A 23,408-nucleotide genomic window follows, 5' to 3' on the forward strand; every position below is an offset into this window, starting at 1 on the left:
CTAGTTACTTTCCTTAATTATGAAAATTTTTCGAGTGTTTTGTTCAGCAGGACAGCTTTTACATTACTCAAAAAGCACTTAAGATATTTTAACGAAACTTTGCATGCATGTAAAGTTTTTCCACGTGGACAACATACTCGAAATCTTTAATGAAGAATATATAATGCAAATCTAGTCTTTCAGGTGAAGCTCCCTGCAAAGCAGAATTGAATAATTTCAAGGGAAAAATTGTTCCGGGGCCGGGTATCGATCCCGGGACCTCTGGTTGAACGTACCAGCGCTCTGCCAACTGAGCTACCCGGGAACTCCACCCGACACCGTCTCAACTTTTCCCTTTATATCCACACAACTCGCGTGGGCTGACGAAATGCCAGAGACCCACATCGAGTGCACACAAATCTCTGTGTGACTTGGAATTGTGGTTTTCTGTTAACGTACACAGTGACGTACACAAAGACTAGATTTGCATAATATATACGTCACTGTGCACGTTAACAGAAAACCACAATTCCAAGTCACACAGAGATTTGTGTGCACTCGATGTGGATCTATGGCGTTTCGTCAGCCCACGCGAGTTGTGTGGATATAAAGGGAAAAGTTGAGACGGTGTCGGGTGGAGTTCCCGAGTAGCTCAGTTGGCAGAGCGCTGGTACGTTCAACCAGAGGTCCCGGGATCGATACCCGGCCCCGAAAGAATTTTTCCCTTGAAATTATTCAAGAATATATAGTTTATTTTTTAAAGCATATTATTCTTCAAATTTTTATGACGTTTATTATGAAATTAAAAAACGTGTATGTATATATATATATATATATATTAACTGGAATGTTAGAGATTTTAGTATATATTGTAGGTATTAACATAGCTCAAATCAAGAATTACATCAACATTAAAATATTTGAATAGGTCTAATTTAGCATGTAAACGCTTCCCGGATGAATAAAACGCTACACAAATTGTCATAGTTTAAAGAACATTAAAACTGCTTAGTGTATATAAAAGCACTTGAAATGTGGATGTGGAGAAGAATGGAGCATATGAAGTGGACAGACAGAATAAGAAATGAAGTTGTAATCTTTTTTCAAACATTGGGCTTTTAGGTCCATTCTATCTCCACTAATGTGAGAATAAAAACTAACATTAAACATACATAAGAGACATGACTATTTATTCATGTCACCATCTACCTCTTAGACAACATCGAATAAACACCGGAGGGAAGAGACATCAATTTTCTGTGAAAGGGAGATAATTCTCTACTTTTCTGTCGAAAGTCTAAAGGAGGCCTCTGAATTTGTACCTGGTAACGCCATCTCTTAAACCAGAACAGATTGTAACATCATTTTAAAGTGTCTTTTGCTTAAGAAACGTCCACGCGTGTTCGACGGTAATAGCCACATTTAAAGAATGAAGTTCTAAATAAAGATTGTGACAGTGGCAGCATGAAAGAGTCGGACATGTTCTTCCCCCACTCCCTGTTACATGCTCTAATCCCATTTCTTGGAGAGGTTAACATTTCGCACTATTTGTTCTGCTCGTTGGAGACTCGGCCAACTGCTTGAGGCTGGCCAGTAACAGGAGCAGCTTGGGTGGACCGCTCCATAACAATTTCTATATTTATTCTACAGGGCTCCAACACGAGGAGACGAAGTTTGGGGACCTCCTGCTGAGAGGAAACAAACATCTGCCTAGATAGAGCCTGGTAGAGCCTATTATATTGGGGTGAGATCGCAGTTTTCACCTGCCAATTCTTTTTTCACATATTTTAAACAGTACTATACACAGACTTCAGATTTTGAAGTCGAGGCGTGATTGCCAGTTTTCTTTTTCTCATTCAGTCAAAACAAACATACAGAGGCAGCCCGGTAGTCTAGACTAGACTATCCACGATGTGAAGTACTACTTAGACTTCAGAAGCTCAGGGTTCGGTTCTAGATGCATTTGTCATCATTTATGATTTTTGTAATCTGAACGTGGTCCATTAATTTTATATGTTTATTGTTTGTCGAAATATACTAATTATTTTCTCTTACCGAAGCTAAACAAAAGCGAGGAAGCGATCTAAATAAAACAAGAAATAAAGAACATACAGTAATGATTTAAAATGTCTGTTCTTTAACCAAAGGAAAAAATAATATTATATAGCCTATATATTTATCATTCATATTAAAATAAAGAGCGTTAGAAAGTCGCAATGCAGTCGGTTTAATTAGGTGATTAAATTGTCTAAGCCAAAATCAGGGGGATTTTTGAGAACGAAATTATTTCTCAGAAATCATTTTGTATTTTAAGGTCTAAGTATTAAAAATAAAACATTATTATTATTATTATTATTATTATTATTATTATTATTGCACAAATATACTAGGCCTATTAGTTTCTGATGCTGAAAGCTTTTTTCCTCAAAAATATTTTTATTGAAAGTATTAAAATAAAAATCCATGTATTGTGGGTCCCTATCACCACGGCATGGCGCGTCCTCAGGTTGCGGATAGAGGAGACGGCCTCCAGATATGGAGGGTAGCTGCGAATATATTGGATAAGCAGTCGTGGACTGCCGATAAGGGGTGGTCTTCCAGCTTGGGGGTTGGGCGAAAGGCTAACAACCCATCACCGTAAAAAACAGCTTGTTACGAAACCTAACAGTAAGCCTCGGAATGGGACTGATCCAGACGTTTGAGATGGGCAGGACATGTAGCACGTATGGGCGAATCCAGAAATGCATATAGAGTGTTAGTTGGGAGGCCGAAGGGCAAAAGATCTTTGGGGAGGCCGAGACGTAGATGGGAAGATAATATTAAAATGGATTTGAGTGAGGTGGGATATGATGGTAGAGACTGGATTAATCTTGCACTGGATAGGGACCAATGGCGGGCTTATGTGAGGGCGGCAATGAACCTTCGGGTTCCTTGAAAGCCAGTAAATAATAATAATAATAATAATAATAATAATAATAATAATAATAATAATAATAATAAAAATAAAAATATATTATTATACGGTGCGTTCAACTATTCCCTCCGCAACGCACTGCCTGCTTGTAAGGACGATACACCTATTTCTTCCACTCTCAACCTTGTAGGACTACACTTGACTCAGTGCGGAGACGTGAAAATGAACCTTAAGAATTACACTTGACCTGCGGAGGGATTAGTTGAACACATTACAATGTTAGTTTGTGATACTGAATACTTTTTCCTCAGACAAAATTTACAAAATTGAGAATCTGGGACAAATCAGCGTCCCGGTAGTCACTTTCCGTTACACTGGACAAGTATCTAAAATCCGGCACTTCGAGTCACCCTAGTTTAATTACTGAGTTAGGTATTAGTAGCACTAATTCAGGGCTGGGCACCAAGAGCGAATCCTACTCTCTCACGAGGAGCCATATGACTTCTCTTCAACCCCTTTCTTCCCCGCCGAACAGCGCGCAACGTTGATGTCGTGACGGATGAACATTAAGCGTCCCCGTTTAGAGTTTGGAATCGCTCCCGGTGCCCAGACCTGTACTAATTGAAAATCTCGTACAGTCGATCCTCTCCTCTGTTTCTAATCTCCTCTACGTAACCATGGGAGAGCTAGTGTTACTAACATTCTTAGGGGATGTGTATTAGGACATATTTTGATACTTATTCATTACAGTAGAGGCTGTTTTCGAACTTCTTGCAATGTTGTTCTTATCAATTTAGCTAACACCTATGCAAATTGCTTGTAAACTTGAAATATTATTAACTCACCGTGAAAGTAGCAAAGCTATTATGGATATTATTATTATTATTATTATTATTATTATTATTATTATTATTATTATTATTATTATTTGAAGGGCGAATTGTATTCCTGAGAGAGGTTAATTTAGTCATTTTGTTTTATTTTATTTTATATTATATTCAATGTAACACTAACTTTTCGTCATGCCGTACAATGTTTGCACAGCAAATAATACAATTAACGTACGTTAATTAAATTTACCAACATCGCGTTTATCCTTCCATTTAATGATTATTGAATTCAACCGGAGGATATACTTCCAAATTCATGCAAATTCATTATAAGATGCATATTTATGGTTCTGAAATGGCCTTTGCTTTGACATGAAGAGAAGGCGCTAAGGCGGCGCATCAACTTGGAGACTAAATGACGTGTAGAGCTAACTAACCGAGGGCCTCCCCCCCAGCAGCCTCGCAGTCTGTCACACTTTAATGAGTAGACTGGAAACTGGGTCAGGCAGGGATCGCACTTCTGAAGGAACAATGGAACTCTCCACAGGTGCGTGGACGGCGATAAAACACAGAGTCTTCGCTGCTATCCTCTTCTGTTCTCCAATATGGATAAAAAGCGGACATTAAAGAAGCACTTTTGTTTCTTAATCTAGTAGTTGTTATTATAGTATAGAATAACTACACGATTTACGATCTTACTAATAAAAACTCTTATACAGACGTTTTACTGTCTTATACTTACGCAACAAATAGCTCGTTTATAAGTCGTGTGTAAATTTTTTACTAATAATCACTACATACGTCGTGTATAACAGTATAACTGTTACACAGCTACGTCATAGTTTCGTCATTACTTCATTATGAAAGGTAATAGAATATCTGGGGCTCTCTATTGGATTCGATAGTGCGCGCTAGTGTGCCGCGCTAAGTATCGATAGTACAACTGGGCCTGATCGATTGCCACGCTATATTTTGGTCAAAGGGTACAGCTATAGCAATATAATTATAATTATTTTTTGCTCTTTGGTTTGTTCTTCTGTAAAATAACAATCGATACAAACAGCTGTTAGAGGGGCGATCATTTTTCCTCTATATATAGGCCCTATAACGCTTAATTCAATTCAATTCAATTTATTTTTGCCATTAGACATATAGTTTTAGGCTCCGTCAGAATACATTGAAAAACATATAATACATTTGAAAAAACACTAATAAAAGAAACAGTAAAATTTAAGTAATACAATGAAAACATGAAATAATTTGAAACTTTTGAATTAAATAAAACAATTCACCCTTACTGTATTAATTGTAACTAATTGAAATTAAACATATTTAAAAAAAAAACAATTTCATACAAGTTTGTGTTGAAAACTCACCAACAGAATAAAAAGTATTATTTAATAATCAATTGTAAAATCTACTTTTGGAGCTATTAATTGGTAATTTATAATATTGACTGGGGAGCTTATTATATAATTTCATCCCCATAATTGAAAAGTTTGTGTTGCTCTTGTGTAATCTACAATATGGAATATTAATTTGTTCACCATTTCTAATTTCATGATCATCACCTTAAACAAGGGGTTTCATGTATACAACTACTGCAAAGCAATTCCCATGTATAGTTACAGACTGTTTATACATCCATCGCTTATGCATGGTTTATTAGTAATGTTTTCTGTTCAAACTCTGCATAAGTCTCATATAAAAATTATACACTGTTTATTAGTAAGACCGTTAATGTTTAATAAATTGCAGAATTGACTTAATAACTAAAGAATCGGTTTTCCCCATCAGAAACTAGGATCATGTCCTTTTATCGCCATTTTGAAAGCACAGAAGATCACGTGAACAAATGAAACTAGTGACAGACGTGATAGACTTACAGATGGAGAGTAAGGATTAGAGTAATTCTATCATATCCGCCCCAAATATTTAATTCAAAATAGGCCTATTTCGTCAGGGGCTTGATTTCTGGTGTTATGGAACAACTATGACTTCTTATGTTACGCCTTTTTCATACCTTACTCTTGTTTATATGTCGACTTTATGAAAGCAGATGGCGTTTAGATAGATAACAGTACATTTATGGCATGATAAAGTAGTATGATAAATTTATGGTTTACTTACAGATTGTATCCAATATGACTTGCACATTTTTTTCAGTAGATATAATTTCTTAATTACAGATGCGAGAATTCAACTTGTTAAATTGCGGCAATAGACTAATATCTAATTGACGTTTATTAAAGCAGTGTGACTAATTTAAGATTATTTATCCTTAAGAAGTAAGCATAGAAATATTCTCACGATACATTAATTTGCACGTAATTAAAGCGCAAAAATTGCGTATTATTATTATTATTATTATTATTATTATTATTATTATTATTATTATTATTATTATTAAAACTATTAAGTGTTATTATACCATTAGTTTCTAAAACATCGTGTGCATAGTAGAGAATTGGTAAAATTAGAATTGCAGGGGAAACTGAAATATTCGGAGAAAAATGGAATTTATGGAAAAAATATGTACACAAATATATTTTTAATGCACATAGATTATTTATTATTCCATTTTCAAGCGAAAACCACTTGGAAAGGAGTAATATTGAGTTTATCCAGACTTGCTGAAAATGAAATTATTTCAAGAAATATTTTCACTGCAATCCTGATATTTAAATTTGCTTGTCAGCGAACTGTATGAGCGTTATTCCAGAACGTTAATATGTAGGCCACTTCTGATGCGAATATATCAACCGGGAGTACAGCTAGTGAAATGTATCTGTTGAGGCATCTCCCAATAACAAAACATAGCCTCTCAGCTAGACATGCAAATTATTTTTAGTAATAAAATGACATAGTGGAACTGAAGTGGTCAACTTTTCATCTGTTTGGCAAATGCTAAGAGGAATTGGATATGCAGTGATAAATCCTGTGTGACGATACACTGGCATGAAATATAGGCCGAGGAGCGGAAGAGAGAGTATCTTCTGAGGTACACAGGATGCAAGACATTGAAAGTTTTCTGAGCTTTGAAAGGGTCATGTCTTGGGTGTGAGCTAACTGAATGAACTACCACAATATTTCATGGTATGACACTGTACAACAAGCATAGTTGTTGACGCTTGCCATTAAATTTCGTATCTCATCAGTCTGCCAGGATATAGGTTATGCACTTTACCCCCGTACTCTTGGAGCCAGGAACACTTCTGTTTATTTGAAATATTCAGGTCAACCTATATTAGCACCTTAGTCCGGAACGTGTCTTACTTCTTTACCCATTTGAAAAAAAACCGCTAGAAGTGAAATAAGCTTTATAAAATTATGTGGTTACGAATATTTTAAGGAAGAAATTGACTGTAAGTCTTTATCAGTATTGTTTTTGTTGTACAGATAATGTGAAATCACGTTATAATTTATTTCAGTTAAATGGCTGTAGTAAATATAATTAAAATAGTTTTTTTCCTCAGTCAGTCTTCTAACAAAATAAGTTGTGAGATATGAAACCCGTATTATACAGGGAAAGTAGGCTATGTTGCAGTGTTGACTAGCAAAGATGGACTGGTGAATTGGTCTAACACTCAAATTCATCTCAAATTCCACTTGTACTCGCTGTAATTTGAATCCTTGTCTCCGCGTGGAAAACCGACCTGCTATAGCTCTTCGGCTAAAAGTGCACTTAAGAGTGATATTTTGATAGATGCAAAATTAACATTTGTGAAAATAAATCTTGTTTTACGATGTGAGATGGAAGGGAAATGAATGACGTAAGATATTACACGTGATAGTCTGAGTTTACATTTTGTAGAGTCATTTTATGAGGATTTTGCATGGTTTTAGCTATCGTTTATGTACACATAATTTGAGTGGGACATAAAATCCTTCCGGACTTTGGTACGATTACTTTGAGAAACGGTATGAGTGTGCTGAATGTTATGAACAGCCTGCGACATATTCATTCGTTTTCAGAATGACTAAGCTTTTATTGGAAGATTATAGATAAAGCATATTAGTATGATATTAACTGCTAATGATTTTTAATAGGTTATTTGATATTGCTGTATCACTAGTTTATAATTGCACTTAAAATTATGTTGAAATGCTGATAAGTGCTACAATTAAGTTTTGTGATATCTGTTGCATTTCGATTTACAACGTTTTAATACAGTGGATCCGTATCAGTGTTGAAAAAATTATGATCTAATTTAAAATCATAGGAATAAATAAAAACATATCTTAGAATATTTAAAATGACTCGAGGTGACGGTGTGGGGAAGTTATAATTGAACACATTTTATCAGTTTTTTTTTTTAAATATTATCAAATTTGAATATGAAATGAGCAAATAAATACGGCTTACTATTCATATGTTTGAGATAGAAAAGCATAAGGAAAAATAAAGTAAGCAAAATGTCCAGGTCTAGAGCTATAAGGAACTTGTAAAAGTCTTCGAAATTTCGAGAAATTAAATTTCCATATACAGTTGAATGATGAAAAAAACAATATCATAAGTCTAGACCTCGGATTTTTAGGCTCGAATAGGATAGGTTGCAACAATTTTATATAAAATCCCTAAATGTATGCAACACGAGAAACTCTCGAGCGATGCTATTGCCTAAAACTAGACGCATTAAAGAACGTATGTTTCAACCTACACGAAACGAGCCTAAACATCCTAGGTCTATCATAACCAACTATCGCAAAAGCTTAAAATATTTAATAAGACTTTTCCACGAGACCATCCCAATTTACGGCTAAAATATAGAGGAGAAGTATTATTAATACCATCTAACACGTAACTTGTGCTTTCAAACTGAACCGTCACTGTTCGAAGCATTTTAAAACGATTTAAATAGCAGAATGTTCGTCATCTTAAGACGTTGTAAATTCTCAGTTCACAAGGCATACTGAATGGGTTGTGTGATCTAAAAGCAGAATTCTTGAAAGTCATTTCACGAAGATTATGTCTGCCGCCACTTTACGTCAAAAGTTGAGAGAGACGCCATACGACAGCCATAACGTTTCAAGGTCCGTCGTCCAGTCGGATGTCTGGAAGAAATCAGTCAGGGCTTCCCAAATTGGAGATAACCGCTTGCTTAAAATGAGCTGACAGATAAACGCGTCCTGAGCTTTGATGATTAAGGCCACTGTTGAGCTCTATGCTGAATGTCGTGTCAGGTCACTGTGTGAGATGACCCGTGGCGAGGTCAGGCTTTTCCAAGCGAGGCCAGCCTTCCACGCTCTGTTGGCCGTGGCATGGGGCGTGGAGGACGGCCGTATTGAAAGCTAGACGAGTATGGACTCTCCTGCTGCTTTCACCCTGGAAATATCCATTCTTCTTACTTCCTATTTCCTGCTTTATTTTCTTCTCTCAGTTCCGAGTCGATATTCTCGAGTGATTCGTACTAGAGCTCCGTAAGTTTGAGGCTTTTACTGGAAAGAAAAGTTAATGTTCCTGCGATAATAGCACCACAATTCTGCTCACAAGGAGAGTCGTGTTACAGACAACTTTGTACAACTTCCATGAAGTGAATCTATATAAACGATGACACAATATCCGACGTAAAATTCTATTCAGTAGGCCTGACTTTCGAGATATTACGTAGCTTTTGAATTTGCCGATAGATGACTAACGTAAGGAGGTATTATCGCATATTGCTGTAGAGTAACGTTTAGAGTGTCTGACTGTGAAACGAGCGGACTCCGGTTCAAATTCTGGTGGGACAAGTTAGGCAAGTGTTTTTTTTTCAGAGGTTTTCCCTCAACGAATTGAAGCAGAATTTCAGAGTGACTTTAGGTGTCGAATCTCGGACTCATTTCGCCATCATTTTTCCATATTGCTATTCCGGAGGAACAACGACGTAAGTGCAACATAAAATATTTTTCAGGAGAAACAAAAAACAGAATTTTATTTAGATGTAAATACATATGTAAGTGCAACATAAAATATTTTCCAGGAGAAGCAAAAAAAAAAAAAAAAAAAAAAACAGAATTTTATTTATATATATACATATGTAAATAAATGATAAAAAATATGGCAATCGGAATAAAGCAAAATATTGTAATTTTTTATTACTTTTAAGTAGCACTAGTGAGTTAGGGGTCTTTTTAATTTTGCAGTTGCGTCATTTTTTTCACTTGATTATTTAACGACGCTGTATCAACTACGAGGTTATTTAGCGTCTATGAAATTGGTGATAGTGAGATGATATTTAGCGAGATGAGGCCGAGGATTCGCCATAGAATATCTGACATTTGCCTTATGGTTGGGGAAAACCTCGGAAAAAACCCAACCAGGTAATCAGCCGAAGCTGGAATCGAACCCGCGCCCGAGCGCAATTCCGGATCGGTAGGCAAGCGCCTTAGCCGACAGAGCTACGCCGGTGGCTCTGCGTCATTGTTCTTCCGGAACAGCGATATGACATTGTCATTATTACCATAGCCCTGGTTAAGTTCACTGTGCAGCGTGCTGTATACGTATAAGAGCGCGCCGTTCGGCGTCAGATACCATTCAGGGAATAGGAGTACTATAGTCGCGACGCCGTTATTTCCGGCGTGACTCCGCCTCTTTGCTTACGTCTTAGGAAGTGAAGGCTCTATAAAGTCTAGGTAGGTAGTATCTTTCGCCATTTTTGTTCTTTCGTTCCCGAGCTACCATACGAGGAATCTATTTGCCACACCGTTGAACATTATCATGTCGTAGCTCCTATGATAATAAATCAAACGAACTGTAATTCAGCAAATAATTGAGCGGCAAATAACGTCTTCGTGTGCTTTCTGCGAGCGCCAACAAAAGAGCCAAAATGGCGGGCGATTATATTAAGTATTTATCGAGCCTTAACAAATGAATAACGTCTTCATAAGCGAATCACAAGACGGACACGTTTAAATGTAGCCGACCTGCAACGCGATTGGCTACCGGAAATTAGAGCGACGGGACTATAAGCATAAGTCTCAGGCTGCAGTGCTATCCTTCGGGCAAAAAGGAGGTATTGTTAGAAGCGGTCCCGTAGCGAAGAGGATATGGTGTCGTACTAATTACTAATCATACAATTGATCATTCGAGCCTACCTGTTGCCAATCCGTTGTCAGTCATTTGTTGAAAAGTGAGATTGAACTACAAGTTCCAAATCGGTAAATTCTGAAATCTGCATCTTAACGTATAATAAATGTTCCGCTCTTTATGAATTTACTTAAATTTTGTCCCACAGACATCAGCAAATATTCAGTCTGAAAGTTACATTAGTTTCAAGCCCGTTTTTAACCAAAAATAATACATAAAAATTTGAAAAAAAAAAATAAAAAAAAATAAAAGAACAGAAGTAGGCTATTAGGAGAAAATCCACCTGACACTTTTTTGTGCAACATAAATCTCACAGTGACCCTCAGAAATCGAATTCCGTGCTCTTTAATGAGAAACAGTCAGGTGTCTGAGCTAGTACGACTTGGCCAGGTTGCAGTAATTAGGTAACTCTAATTATATGCATTACTCTTGAGATCCTCACTCAAATCCGTTTGTTTATGAGCATATGGTTTTCTGCCTGACGTCATTAAAAATGCGTGGGATAACTCTAGTCTAGAAATAGCCTCAGCTTATGACCAATGTAAATGCGAGGCTTTTAGGAATTGCGGTGGAATCCGTTATAAATAGCTTTAATGGCGAGGTGAAGGGGGAAGGTGCACGGGATGTGTATGGTCCGACTGGAGAATGAAATAGATCGGCGGAAGTACACTTCAACCTGGCAGTTCGTAATGTCTGCACAGATTCAACGTAAACTAATTTACATTTTGATCGTAACTGACAAAGTGTTGATAGCAAATTACGTTGCTTTCTGCAAAAGACGCAATCACGCTTGAGTGCTGGACTTTTCCTGTGAAGGACGAATTAAAATTTTTATTATTATTATTATTATTATTATTATTATTATTATTATTATTATTATTATTATTATTATTATTATATACTGAGTTAAGTGGTATTAATTACAACGAATCGAGTACATCTGGGTTCGATTTCTTGCGAAAAAGTGAGATTTATTAAATTTCTATTAGAACAGGAGGTATGTCTCTAAAGTCCGTCCAGTGGTGGTCTTATACTGTGCTAACCACATGCCCAAAGAGTTATGGTAATTGTGAATGTCTATTGTTGGTTAAAAATTTGTCCAAGAGTAATTATATTGACTACTATTATTATTATTATTATTATTATTATTATTATTATTATTATTATTATTATTGCCATTTTCTATCATTCATTCTCATCATCATTTGTTGTTTTGTTTTGTATCTTGTGCTAAACTATAATTGGCCTTGTGCTGTTGTTTTGCACGTTAATATTCTAAATAAATAACAATAAAATAAATGATTATTATTAGGCAAATACCAGGTAATCTAAGGCGAATCCTTGCCCTCATCTCGCCAAATAACATCTCGTTATCACCAATCCCATCGACGCTAAATAACTTCGTAGTTGATACAGCGTCGTTAAATAACCAAGTAAAATTATTATTATTATTATTATTATTATTATTATTATTACTATTATCTTCAATTTTTTTCGGCTCTGCCCATTTATTTTGCGAGATATATGTGTAAAGTCATGACTATGAAATTTGCTTTGGAAGAAAGGTTCGGGGCACAAGAAGATATCAGATGATAGACAACATTAAGATACATGTATGCGGAAACTAAGAGGAAGGCGGAAAATAGGAAAGAATAAAGAATGCTGGGTTTGGAGTGAAAGAGACCTGTCCTTCGGCTGAACACAATGAACGAATGAAGGAATAAATGGCTTGTCTGTAACATTATTGCTATCTCCATAATCATATTTCATTACGTGTGTAATGTGGACCCACTGCCTGTGGTGTGCTCTGGATAGTCTCTGACGAACTATGTAGTCTACGCTTCTCGGCACTAACGACATCTATGAGTCCGTTCGCAGAGTCAGGGCGCATGACAAGTTAAAGGGGTATGCCATTAGACAAAAAGAAATCTATATTTACTCGTATGTACTAAGATAACGTCTAATTTTATTACTTTGACCAATAACAGTGTTGTTTATTAAACATACTGTAATATGTTTGAAATCTAAGATTCGCATGTGTATTGCAGTACACAATTTTTCATTTGTATAGGCCTAAACACTTTTTTCCTGTACTTATAATAAACAAGAACGTGCAACGGAAATAAATGAGGTGATTTGTTATACATAGTTAATAGATATTTATTCGTTATTGTTCTTCTTTTAGCAAAGTTAAATGTGTAGCATATAATTTATGCCCATACAGTTACGAATTTTCTTTTAATAGCTCTTAGAGTGCAACAAGAAGTGTTTTATAGATCGCTAGAACTTCAATCATTGTCATCATAAGTGTGTCTGATAATGAAGTCCGAGGAAATACTTTTGTATAATGCCAACACAAAAACATTGCACTTGTTTTTTTGTTATTTGGCATTGTTACGCTGACCCACTTATCTACCTTTTTAGCAACAGAAATAATTATGTTGATATCGGCGTTGTGGCTGATCGTCTGTTGCCAGCTTCAGTTCTGTTAATGTTACAAAGCGTTACCACGGCCTTCTGTCTTTCTAACAGCAATATTGATAGAGAAGGAGGCTATGTACTAGTCAACAGAACAGATGCCGTCGAATCATTTCCTTTTTCGCGATCGTACAGTACCACTTGGCACACGCGTGGTTCCAAATTAACTACCAGTTGACCCAGAAGGAAATGTAGGTGCTCGTAAATCCTACTTCACGCCACAATTTGCCAAAAATAATAAGTACCGTATAGTAAGTAAATATTTATTTATTTTTAAATTTGCTTTAAATCAGTTATTCGAAAAGTTGGAGCGTCAAATTACCACAAGGATTTGAATCCCGTCATAACCAACTGACGTGAACAACTAACTGAGGTAGTTTTATTTTAGAACAACACTTCTGTCATCCTGTAATTTTCGGACAAGCCACAATTATTCCTAAGCATGCATTGAAAGCAAAGGGAAACTTACATTATTTTTTAAATCAATTCTATTCTTACAGTCTTCATAAACCTATTGATTTTTCATCTCAAAAATTGTTTTTAGACTTTAATGTTCTTAACATAAGACAAATTTATTACATTGTGTTAATAAAATTCATACATAAAAATCGAAATAATTTTTAATTGTATTCTCATAGTTATGAAACAAAAGGTATGAATTCTTTAAGATTGTTTGAACCAAAGTACAATACTGCTACAATAATTAATCATAGTAGTAATTTAGGCCCAAGAATATACAACAAATTTATATTTAAATATCCTAATCTTGTCAATTATAATAGTTCTAGCATTAAATTTAAGAAGTTATGTATGCATTTTATAAAAACTGAAAAATTGTAAATTTAAATTTATATATTCTTATTGCGTAGTAGACATAAGACAAATTGTATTATATACTTCTTAATTTCAATTCAGAAATCCGTCCCTGAGCACGAGTTCTATGTACTCTTTCAGGGGCGAGCTAAAGTTTTTCTGTATATATTATATTTTATGTTACAATTATTAGCAAAATAAAATAAATAAATAAACAGTGCAAGCAACCGCCGCCAATTTAATTTGTTCATTTTTCTCTTGCCATTCTCATCTTCTTCTCCCTCTTTTTAAATGTGATCATCATAATTATATGGTTTTCGTATTCGCTCAAAGAAGGTGTTCAGATATCTCACATCAGAATAAGGAACAAACACCACTTGAAGTGTAAATAACCTAAACAACTCAATGGAAAATTAATGCTATCGTGATAATTTCTCACAGTAATTATTTTAATTTTATGCATTCATTTTTAAAAATCTTTGTAAAGTATAAGAGGAAAATTGACTCAAATCAACAACTTAAAGAATTGAACTGTAAGTTCTAAAACGGTAATATGCGAGAAGTGAACAAAAGTTGGGTGCGGTTGTGTTGATGCACCGGACGATAGAAACATTTCCCTGTAGCGGTGTAGTGAAGTTTTGTTCAGTCTGTATTATTTTAATTATATTTCAGTCCCACTCTCTTTATATTTAATAAACATTATTCAGATGATCACAACCTAAACAACTCAATGGAAAATTAATGCTATGGTGATCATTTCTCACGGTAATTATTTTAATTTTATGCATTCATTTTTAAAAATCTTTGTAAAGTATAAGAGGAAAATTGACTCAAATCAACAACTTAAATAATTGAACTGTAAGTTCTAAAACGGTAATATGCGAGAAGTGAACAAAAGTTGGGTGCGGTTGTGTTGATGCACCGGATGATAGACACATTTCCGTGTAACAGTGTAGTGAAGTTTTGTTCATCTGTAGTTATTTTAATTATATTTCAGTCCCACTCCTTTCTATAGTTAATAAACATTATTCAGATTATCACAACCTAAACAACTCAATGGAAAATTAATGCTATCGTGATAATTTATCACAGTAATTATTTTTATCTTATGCATTCATTTTTTTTTTAATTTTCGTGAACTATAAGAGGAGAATTCACTGAAATCAACAACTTAAATCATTGAACTATAAGTTCTAAAACGGTAATACGCGAGATTTCAACAAAAGTTGGGTGCGGTTGTGTTGATGCATCGGATGACAGAAACATTTCCGTGTAGCGGTGTAGTCAAGTTTTGTTCAGTCTGTAGTTATTTTAATTATATTTCAGTCCCACTCCTCTCTATATTTAATAAACATTATTCAGATGGTCACGAGGTCGATTTCTTTCCAGTTTATTTTGAGGAAGTATAACCTCATCTCTGCATAATTTCTCGTGATCATGTGCATAAAACATGAATTCTCTACTAAAATTATAACGGAGCATACATTTATAAATGGTGAAACATGAACGGAGCATTAGTAGACTCATTGGATCTCTCGGAAGCCTGCAATGATGGCTGGGGGCCAGAGTTCTCTTCGTTTACATTCCTAATTCAAGGGCAGTAGTAACTGTCAGTTCTCCGCTCATTTTCCGCTGCACATATCGCTTGTAATCAGCTGCACGAGCAGAACTCCTCCGCATTCCAGTCACACCGCCTGTTATTTCGAACACAAGCCACTTCATTTCAGTGCTCGTTATTTCCTCTCAGAGCTGGGTCTCTCATCTTAGCAACTCTTCGTCTTTGTTTTGTGTCCCATACAAACTATGTTCGGCGCGTCTTCAAAAGGTTTCCTCTACTTGGGCGGTAATGACTGCTTCACATGTAGGCACAAGCTTCCTGCTCCTGATTTCTAAATTTGAGTCTTCCTTATTGAAGACTTCCAGTTTATGTGGCTTCTTATCAGATCTTCCTCTAATTAAGGGAATTTGTGGCGTTGATACAGCGAGTTACTTTATTCACTTGAATATTTTTTCTGGCTGTAGTGAACTTATATTAAAGTTTATTATTATTATTATTATTATTATTATTATTATTATTATTATTATTATTATACCTCTTTTTGTGGTTCAAGTGATAGAAATTGTAGTTGTAAAACAAGAATTTCTGGAATTTGATTTGAATTTGTGTCTTAAAGCGATTTTGCACCATGCTGTCCACATGACGAAAGAGATCGTCCATTGTGAGTGTCCCCTGTTCATTATCATCATCCTCATCATCACTGTCATCATTACTATCATCATCACCTTCTTCTTCTTTCATAATAATTCACCTTCAAGAATTAGGAACCTTCCTCCATTTGGTCTCGGTACCTTATACACCAATATTTTAAATTTTACTGGGAGAAGACTAGTGCTTAATTTAACACAGGAGAAACACAATATCAGGGCACACTTATTCTCTATCGAAGAGAATAAATCTCAATTTTCCTAACGAGAATATAACTTGGGTTCACTTAATCTCTAGATGGAACTAGTACTACTTTAACAATAACCGAGAAATTTTATAATTACATGTATCATTCTTACATACCATAAGTAGGGCTACGTGCCAGAATGCCTGTAGGCTACAACAGGGGAAGCTGCACTATGCAATGTATTCATCTGAGACAACATAGAACATTGAAAAAGAACAAATATCGACAATCTAACTCACTATCTTGACTTCCACGCAACGTCAAAGATGCATCAGTTGAAATTTTGTACATTTATTTTATCTGTCAGTTACCACATTTTCTAAACATCGGCATAGACACTAGGGATGCCAGTCCAATGTGTTTGCCGCCTTTACTACCGAAGAAATATTTCTGATCTTCATTTTGTTAGAGGATGACTAAACTGGTCATAATGGGGGGCTGGTATGATTATATAAATAGAGAAAATCTATGACCACATCGGGATTCGAATCTGCGACTTTCCGGCTTGCAGAGCATACCCGTTATGTCATTGCCACGGCTGGTTCAGTCGTTGACGTAAAATCTAGGCCGCTTTGGTTATTTATTGCATATCGTTGAGATATATTGTAAATAATTTCAATTTTTTTCGAAGCTGATACGGATGATTAATTTTGTAGAAATTGTGGGTATATGACCAGGCCTGCAGAACTCAAAAGTAGGGGAACTATGACGTCAGCCTCACTCCACTTCTATTGGGGATGATCGACTTCCGCCCCGAGAATGAATGTTGATGCAGCCGAGCGTAACTAGAACGCCGTGACCGCACAGATAGAAAAGGTGGGTGGGGTAAAAGAGGGGAGGAAAGCGGTCGCTCTCAAGAGCTACAGTTCTACAGGTCTGGTATATGACAAAGGAAACGATAGTATCCTAAAAACAAAACTTCTACAATGACGTCTTTTCTTAAGCGTAGAACCCAGACTTTCTGGTAACAGTCTTGAAACTTGATAAAGAACAGAAAATATTGCACGAAATTCCTTGTGAACATACCATTCCAGTAATACAGTACGGACATACAAGATCAATAAGAACTAAATATAAATTACAATTTTTTAGCACTGGGTAGAGTTGAATTTCGTGGAGGTTAATTAAAACGGTAAACTTGTTATTTCACGGTGATGTTGGTGCAAATTCACAATTTCATTACAGCGGCTCATTGATTTGTCTGGAGGAAATTGAGATAGGTATGTATTTTTGGAACGTAATATGTCGAGTATTGCTAGTAGGAGTAAGGTCACTTTAATGCAGAATTAAAATTAGCTAGTTTGCCTTCATTAACGAATTCGTTTTCAAATATTAACACACAACCTGCGTATGCTACTTATTCATTTGAATACACTTCATTTGCTGTCCTTATGATCACATTTCTAGTTAAGTGCAAGTTTATTTAAGTATAGTAAAAATAATCAAGCGACATTGCATCTGCGAGGGGAACGTAAGGTCAGTGCTGTGTGAACCATTTAGTTTCTAGAGGACGTTCAGTTTCAGGTGCCAAGTTCTTGTGTAATTAGAATTCAAGGGAAATTAAGTAGCTATCGCAGCAAACTGCAAATTAAATATAGGGTAAAGGTTGGTATTACTGTGATAGAGTAATATTTTGATAGTTCATTTTGAGAATTTATTACAATTTTATTGAGAGAGAGAAGAACCAGTTTTGTGCAGCAACTTGTCCACAAACATTTCCTTAATACGTTGACGCAAAAAACCGATCTTTCTCTCGCTTAGTAGAATTGTAATATATTCTCAAAAATAACTATCACAATATTACTCATATCACAATATTACCGCAGTCTAGTCGAGTACATACAGTCACGAAGCTTGAGTTGATGAGGATACTAGGAACAATATTGTGCCGGTACTGTTTCACATTGTATGTGATGAGGCGTTAGTAGCGATCCTAGTGGTTAGCAACTATCTATGGATGCATATTCCCTATGTATTGAGCTTCGTGACTGTATATACTAGACTGTGATATTACCATCCTTTATCCTATTTCATTTAATACTTAATTATAAATTTTATTTCCTCTAGTTTCTAGTATGTAAATTTAAAATATATTTGCTCACAAAATAATTTTTATTAAAAATCTATTTGTATTTCGATTTGTGGTGTATAAAACTACTACCATTTCATTAATTCTTTATAGCTAATGCATTTAAACTCAGAAATCAGTGAGTAGGTAGTATGCGAGTTTATTATCTTTATAATTAAAAGAATAGCCCAGACTTATTGCACAACTGGGGATATATGAAAATAATTTTTAATAAAATAATTAAAAAAAAATAATTACAACATTTCTACCATCTGATTTTATCACGTTCTACATCTCAGGTAGAATTAGTCGTTTTAAGCTTAAGAAGTCAGTAGACACGTTAACACTTAAATCGAGATGGAATGTCCAGACGTAAAAAAAAATCCGTAAAAAGAAGAAAATATAGAAGTAGGAGAAGGTAAGAGCATGAGAAAAAGAAAAGGAAGAAATAAGACAAAAAGATCGATTTTATATTTCAAATTTATAGCTGATTGGATATTTTGATAACATGTTTATTTCGTCTTTTCTCTTGAAGTTTTTTTAATACTGTTGATTATTATTATTTTTCGTTAAAATTGGACTTAAATTAAATATTTATTAATCTAAATTTAGTTCTTAAATTTTCTGTAACTCGTTTAATATAATATATATTTTTTAATGTTATGAGTTTTTATTTAATGCATGCATTCAGATAATAAATTATTTTAAGTGTAACTTGTTTGAAAGCATAATAAGTGTATTTCAGAAGTGCAGTAAGTGATTTACGAATAGCTAGTTATTTGTATTACTTGTAAATTTAGACGTTCTTGTTTATTCAGCGTCTGGCAATTAAAGTAGTTTTTCGATCTATTATCAAACAATGGTCTGGACTGCAGTATTCTTAGATATTCTGTTTTTGAAAGACCTTGGCGTTCCCCTTGCGATGACTTTCCAAAAAGTGCTCTTACCTGTGTTGGAACGGTATTCGCCAATGAACCTTCTGGTGAGGTACCGGACCGTCAGAGCTGCGCACAAAAAGAAAAAGAAAAACAAACATTAAACCACATGTTAGCAGCGTTCCATTTTAAAACAAAGAAAAAACACTTCAATGAATCACCCTGAAGTTTGATCGAACTTCCACATTTTCTTAGCGAATACAAGGAGTTATTTCAATGGCTGGCAGACGTGGTGTTTATTGTAGTGAGTAAACGATCACGCGATGCCGTCCATGTTCAAGTTTAACGAGAAGATGAAACGAGGAAGAGAACACGTGTATGGTATGCGCAATAATAATTATTATTATACCCCTTTTCATGCGACTTAGTTCACAGTGGGCGCGGCTCTTCAGCCGCCCAGAACAACACGTGGCATTTGCGCTGATGCAACGTTGCCTAGTTGTATTGTTAAGATTCATTCGCTGTAATTTAAATATTACATGCGCCCAGAATTATTATAAGCTATATTTGTAATAATGCAATGGAACAAATTAAAGTCGTAATGTAACTATCACAACGCAAGACTGATTCTATCGATGTCATTTCTCTTCCGACTGTACTCTTGAATATCATTCAAGCTATCTCGTGACCTTTCCTGTCGCCCGCTCTTCCTTATCGCATTATTTCATTCGCATTCCTTTCGTCGGTATTCCCTGCTTGCGAGACCTATACCGAATAAGAGATTTCTAAACATTTGTGGAAAAAAACATTTTTTATTTTCTGAGAAAACTATGAACTTTCAACCAATATGAAATTATAGTTTTCTTTTGTTAAAACTTGAGGTATTCTCTCTGGGAATCTGCAAGGCTATTTCACTTCCACCCTGTGGAAATAATGTGAAGGTGAATGTTTCTGATTAGTTCTTTCGTCAATGACGTCAACATAGCGTTAAGCGTTTAGAGAACAAGGGTGCAAAAACTCTCTAGGGCAGAGTTTCTCAAACTATGGTCCGCGGACCACTTGTGGTCCTCGAGGTCTGCTCTTGTGGTCCTTCAAAAAAGACAGAAGAAAAAATAAAATTCGAACGATTTGCGTATCACACTGTAGCTTAAAATCTCAGAGTCTGGAAATGACACATGGCAATCGAATTTCACTTTTTCTCCCAGTACAGACATTTTATGAAATTTATTACCATACCCGTCTATCGACTTCCCACTCTACTCTCAGCTACAAAAGAGGGATTTAAAGCACTATGAACAAGGTGTTTCTCGATATCTTTTCCCTGCACATCTGGCGCCGCGCCTGTAACCCAGCCAGGGACCACCCGAATTCATAACAGAGGACCAAAGTACTGAATCTTAATTCAATTTTAAAATATAAGTAAACTGGTATTAAAATATGCTACGATAAATGATAAATTTGCTTTCGTAGGGAACAAGAGTAAGAGTCCACATCTGTGGAGTAACGGCCAGCGCGTCTGGCTGCGAAACCAGGTGGCCCAGGTTCTAATCCCGGTCGGGGCAAGTTACCTGGTTGAGGTTTTTTCCGGCGTTTTCCCTCAACCCAATACGAGCAAATGCTGGGTAACTTTCGGTGCTGGACCCCGGACTCATTTCACCGGCATTATCAGCTTCATATCATTCAGACGCTAAATAACCTAGATGTTGATACAGCGTCGTAAAATAACCCAATAAAATAAATAAAAACAAGATTAAGGTGGTCCGCGGAACTGTTCTGACTTTAAAAAGTGGTCCCCATTTCAAAATAGTTTGAGAAACGCTGCTCTAGGGAACGGAAAAAAATCCATTCCTTATGTAGGCTGTAGACGGACAAACGTTTGTATCATTCAGCGTTAAATTTGCGCTCCATACGTCACGAACACAAGGACTGGCACTTCATAAAGCTGCATAACTATAATATTACAAGGAAACTGGCGTATGAACAAACTATTTCAAAATAGTTCACAAGTCATCAGGGAACCTCGTGGAAGACCTTCAGTACCCGATACCGTGCCTTAATAAGAGTATTAACACCTCATTAAGAAGCTTCAACTTGTCTACACTTGGGTTCTCCTTGTTAGAATGGCGGTGACTCTTGGAACGCACGAGATAATAATTCCAAGAATCCGACGTAGCTTGTGGGATGATTCAAACTGTGCGGTCAAGGCGGGCGCATTCCAACTCCAACCTGGGCATGCGCACTGGTTAAAATTAATGCAGTCCGGATGATCAATGGTGTTTTCAGGAATTTTGGAAAGTACTATGCGAACATCGTTTCAAGTGAAGCGAAAAATTATATCACATATTTTTCAAGTGCACAGAACACGTACGCATTTATAAGACCGTTTACATGTGCCAAAATATTTCCAACCCAGTGACAGAAGACTGCACTTAATAGTGTTGACATTGGAGCAATTAAATGCATAAACAGGTGAATGATGGCACATGTATTCGTGTGCGAGGTTCCAGGGTCACATGAAATTATGTACTTGCTTGCATATTTGTCAACTTTCCCGACTATACCAGATACTAATTCCAATGACGCCAATGAGCGTTATAGGTGTCCAGAGACACCGTCTTTGATTACTGGGAATTCTTTCAAATTGCGACAAACAATTCTATGGATGTTGAATTGGTTTTGAAATATTTATGGTTATAGATCACTCGTAATCTGAGAAGTTCTGATCAAAAGATCTATAGAATATGACTACAGGAATGAACGATTTTACACAGTTTCTTCAAACTTTGACTGCTCTTAATAAAACTCAAATTCCTGTTCACTGTTTTTAACCCTCGGCAAGCTGGGCGGGGTCCATTATTTTGTACGCCATACCGCATTTTTCTTTGGATCTTGAAAATGAGTGAAGAAATTTGACTAGTTGCTTTTACTGTATAGCTGAATATTTAGATTTTCTTTATTCGATGGTAAAAATGATCACAATTATACAAATACAGTATAGTCTCGTTAATCCGAACTAATTGGGACCAAGACCTATTCGGATTACAAGATTTTCGGATTAACAGAAATATTTCCTGTAATGCAATGCATGCTATTCACGAGCGCTGAGAGGCGGTGGTGGGAGTACCCTGTTGCTATTTTAGAACCACTGTCTACCTACCTACCTACCTACCTGCTTGATTTTATGAACATGACAGGTCTGTAAATTATGTACAGAAAACACTAATTGTTGTAAGTACATTTGAATGTGCTATTTTCATATTTTTTTTAAGTAAAAGAAATTGAGTGAATTTATACATTTTTTCTTTTCGCTACTTTGTACTATTACAGTTAATTTAGTTTTTTCTTAAAATAATTTTGTTCGGATTAACCAGATTTTCGGATTAGCGTAGTTCGGATTAACGAGACTCTACTGCATAAATAAATATAAATACAAAATTACCTAACATTCCGATGATTGGATTTGGAAAAAAATATATATATATGGATTATATACTTACATAAATATATACATATGTATTCAAAAATCTTCAACTTTGTCTAAAGGAGCTGTTAGACTTGTGCAATTAAAAAAATCAAAATGGATTAAGAGGATTTATAAAAAAAAATAAAATATAAAATTTTATACAAAGCCGTTTCATGGATGGCGAGTTATATTTGTGTGGACAGACAGACACAAAGACAGACGCCATTCATTAGTAAGTAGTTTTATGCAGTTTATTATTGCGCACGCACCTAAAATTAAATTAAAACACAATTCAAATAAAATAACGTGGAATACAATATGTACCCCACTTAGCTTACAGCGTGTGCATTTCAGGTCAGCTTGCAGAGGGCTTTTAATATATACCATATTTTTTATTAACCGATGTCTCTCATTTGTAAGTGATAAGTGCTGTAACTATTTCTTAGTCACCGGCCTAGCTGAGGCG

At 35.6% G+C, this 23,408-nt stretch overlaps 1 protein-coding gene across 1 annotated transcript in view; it reads right to left on the reverse strand.

The window, feature by feature from the left end:
- Window positions 1-23,408, reverse strand: part of LOC138710886 (ras-related and estrogen-regulated growth inhibitor-like protein) — a 52,296-nt gene that overhangs the window by 15,889 nt on the left and 12,999 nt on the right. The window contains exon 3 of the mRNA XM_069842069.1: window positions 19,552-19,608. Coding sequence (XP_069698170.1) covers window positions 19,552-19,608 — 57 coding nt within the window. The remainder of the gene's footprint in view (window positions 1-19,551; window positions 19,609-23,408) is intronic.

This window comes from Periplaneta americana, chromosome 12 (assembly GCF_040183065.1).
Source record: "Periplaneta americana isolate PAMFEO1 chromosome 12, P.americana_PAMFEO1_priV1, whole genome shotgun sequence".
Taxonomy (NCBI): Eukaryota; Metazoa; Arthropoda; class Insecta; order Blattodea; family Blattidae; genus Periplaneta; species Periplaneta americana.